The sequence below is a fragment of the Vollenhovia emeryi genome, unplaced genomic scaffold, assembly GCF_000949405.1.
Source record: "Vollenhovia emeryi isolate VEMERY1.0 unplaced genomic scaffold, V.emery_V1.0 DF939185.1, whole genome shotgun sequence".
Lineage (NCBI taxonomy): Eukaryota > Metazoa > Arthropoda > Insecta > Hymenoptera > Formicidae > Vollenhovia > Vollenhovia emeryi.
Window position 1 is genome coordinate 120,982 of NW_011967181.1, and position 3,104 is coordinate 124,085.

Consider the following 3,104-nt stretch of genomic DNA (forward strand, 5'->3'; position numbering starts at 1 on the left):
TCATGCGCGGCAGTCGTGGCGCTCGTGGCGTTCGCGCCGGAAGACACCGGGACGACACTCAGAGGATTAAACGTCCATGTGTGACCGTGTATGTCCAACGCCACGCGCAAGTCGCCATCGGAATAGATTTTAATTACTTTCCCGGTTTTCCCCAGAGCCTGCGACAAGCACAAATCCGATAACTCACGCATCATCGCTCTCGCATACAGTCGTACCATATAAAAACGGGAGTGTAAATTGCCGACTAACATTTTTCATCACGTCTATCCATTCACCGTGGCCACGTTGATATTGCTTGACGGCGGCCAGATCGCTCTTCACGCGGACTATATCGCCAAGAGAGAACGCGTCCTTAGCGGTAACCTTCGTCAGAGCACCCGGGTGGAAGGTCCACCTATTATGACAGCCCTCGTACTGCACGCGAATGTCTCCTTTGTCCGTAATCCGGTGCACCGTGCCGATCTAGATTTTAAATGGAAAAATTAAATTCCACGAGAGATTCCTTACACTATCTCCAATTGAATACAGTAAAAGTATCGGTTTCCCAATTAAGAACCCAACAGAATAAAATACGCTCCCAGAGTATATTCTCAAAATCAACGGAAGTTTAACTTTCCTCCGTCTCGTTCTAGAGACAAAACCGAAATCCAAGAAAATCCAAAGAATGCCCGTATCTCGGTTTAAATTACTCTTTACCTTTTCCTCATTTTTAGAACTAGAAAAGGATATAAAGTTAAAGTGAAATTAAAGTTAATCTGCATTGGTAGATACGGACACTGGAGATTCTCAAGTTAAGCTTCGGTTGATGTTAATGTTTAAGGGACCGACTCGCGGACGATCGTGCAAACTTTCGCGAAATACCTTTCCTATGTACTCAGCCATACGCGGGTTCCATCCACCGTGTCCATCCTGCATCTCCTTTAACGTATCAACCTCCATTAGCACTTTCACCTTGTCGCCAACGTTGAACGTTAAAGGGTGCGGACTAGACGCGATGCTGGCGACACCGTTCTTCGTCGGTGTCGTGCTGTTTCCGTTATCCGGCACGGTCAGGACCGGCTGGCCGAGCAACGGCAGGTGCTCCTTGTAGTAAGTACCAGCATCGGCCTCCTCTACGTAGCACAGATCCACGCAGCCTTTGAAGCCTAACCGGTACACGTTGGTGCTGCCTGTGGACCACGTGACGGTCGCGACGGACCGGCTGCTCTCGTTGTCCCATCCGCGTATGTCCATGACTCTGCCGGTTTTCCCTGAAATATCCGAGGCAAGTTAGACCGGCGAGCTATCGCACGGCTGCGCAATTCGTATCAATCATCTAAACAGAATATGAATACCACGTCCGCCGTCCTGATTTCCCCACTCCCAATCCGGCCCGCGAATCACCTTCGCCCCTATGAAGATCCCCTTGAGCGGTATCTTGGCGCACCCTTCCCTCGGCCCCAGACGGACTCTGTGCACAATTAGAAACGCAGCCGCGATTATGTTGCGCACATCGGGACGAGTGGCGCGAGTACAATTTGCAACCGCGGACGCTCACCCCACGGAATTCGCAGTCTGATATCGCTCGAAGGTGTGCGTCGACTCGTGCACGTCGGCCATGTAGCACTGCGTGCAGAGGTCGTAGTCGAAACACTCGGTGCACTTCCACCTGATGCCGATTATCCCGTGCCTCTTGCAGCCGTCGCAGATGATGTTGGAGTGCTTGACGCCAGCGGCCGCGTTGTCGAACACCAGGAGGTCGTAGGCGTTCTGGTAGCCGATCCTGTAGTTACTCCTCGCGCCGTGGTCCCATTGAACGATGACCGTCTTGTCCGGCGTCCGGTCGGTGGGATTCGGGCTGGAGGTGGAGTTTCCCGCGGAGGGGGGCCTGCCGATCTCCACTATCGTCCCGGCGTGGCCCTCGCCGCCATCCTGATCGTCCCATTTCCAGTCCTGGCCGCGGACGACTCGCAGGCCGACCTCCAGCATCTCCGGGCGTGGAAAATTTCGCTTCTCTTCCTTCAACAGAAACATTACGTGCAGTCCACATTTTATCCGAGAAACGTAATCGTATCCCTCGCCGAGCTCGTTAACAGGGGGACTGTCTCTGTATAGTTAATAACATTACTTATCGCTTTGTATGACTGGTGGAACATCGGCTATCGACTTGGGCTGACACGTGCAAGACACCGAACTGTCCAAGGTCATTATTTTAAACGTGGCAGTTACCTATAATAATATTGGATCGTCCCGCGAGTAACGCGGTATATAAAAGGGGACTCGATGTATTCCCGAGCTCAAAACCGAAAATACGGTCAACCCACGATCGCGAAAGACCCTCGTTCTCGCCAGCAAGCTGAACGGTAGCTCAAAAGTCCTTTTCGCGTCACTTTAACCGGTACCTTTCGAGAAAGCCTCGTGGCTCGCGCGACGACCCAACCAAGTACTCGTCAGGTTTACGCGATCGCGCGAGAGGAGACGCGACGGCAATCCCGCGACACGCAATACGTTTCCACGTGCTCGGGGAGCGATCGGGAACCGTCTCGGTCAGTAACGTCATCGGCGCGCGCGCGCACTTTCCCCGCAGCCGGGCATCTCCGTCCGGGCGACGTCCGCGGCACGAAACGCCCGCGGGAATCCGGAATCGCGAGATTCCGCCGCGACTCCGCTCCGGGTACCGGGAGGGGGAGACGCGTCGGTTACCTGAAGGCAGCGGTCCCGACCCTTATGAATCATACGCGGCGGAGCGACGTCGGTGGCGGCGACGGCGGCGACGGCGGCGACGGCGACGGCGACGGCGGGGCCGACGTTCCGCGGGCACTGGTGTGACGCGCGCTGTAGCTGGTGGCCGGCCGTGGGGAAGAGCCGCAGACATTACGCGGCATCGTGGCCGGGGGATCACGCGCGCTCCATCGCCGCGGAATACGGCGACGGCGGCGGCGACGGCGGTGTCCGGGGGGGGATTCTCACGTCCGCGATGCTGGCGACGATAACCTCATAACCGGGCTCGCTGACGATGGCGCCTCCTTCGATCCGGAGCACACGTCGGCCCGCCGAACCGACGCACGGGGAACTGCGGAGAACTTAATTGGGTGTCTCTCTTCCGCTCCTCGCACCTTCTCTCT

General features: G+C 56.0%; 1 protein-coding gene across 1 annotated transcript in view; it reads right to left on the reverse strand.

Annotated features, from left to right (window-relative positions):
- Positions 1-2,731, reverse strand: part of LOC105562701 (E3 ubiquitin-protein ligase MIB2-like) — a 13,057-nt gene extending 10,326 nt beyond the window's left edge. Inside the window, 6 exon segments of the mRNA XM_012013741.1 lie at positions 9-158; positions 250-462; positions 862-1,250; positions 1,335-1,450; positions 1,538-1,998; positions 2,683-2,731. Of these exon segments, the coding sequence (XP_011869131.1) occupies positions 9-158; positions 250-462; positions 862-1,250; positions 1,335-1,450; positions 1,538-1,998; positions 2,683-2,715 (1,362 nt within the window). The 5' untranslated portion in view covers positions 2,716-2,731.
- Between the last annotated feature and the right edge of the window lie 373 nt (positions 2,732-3,104).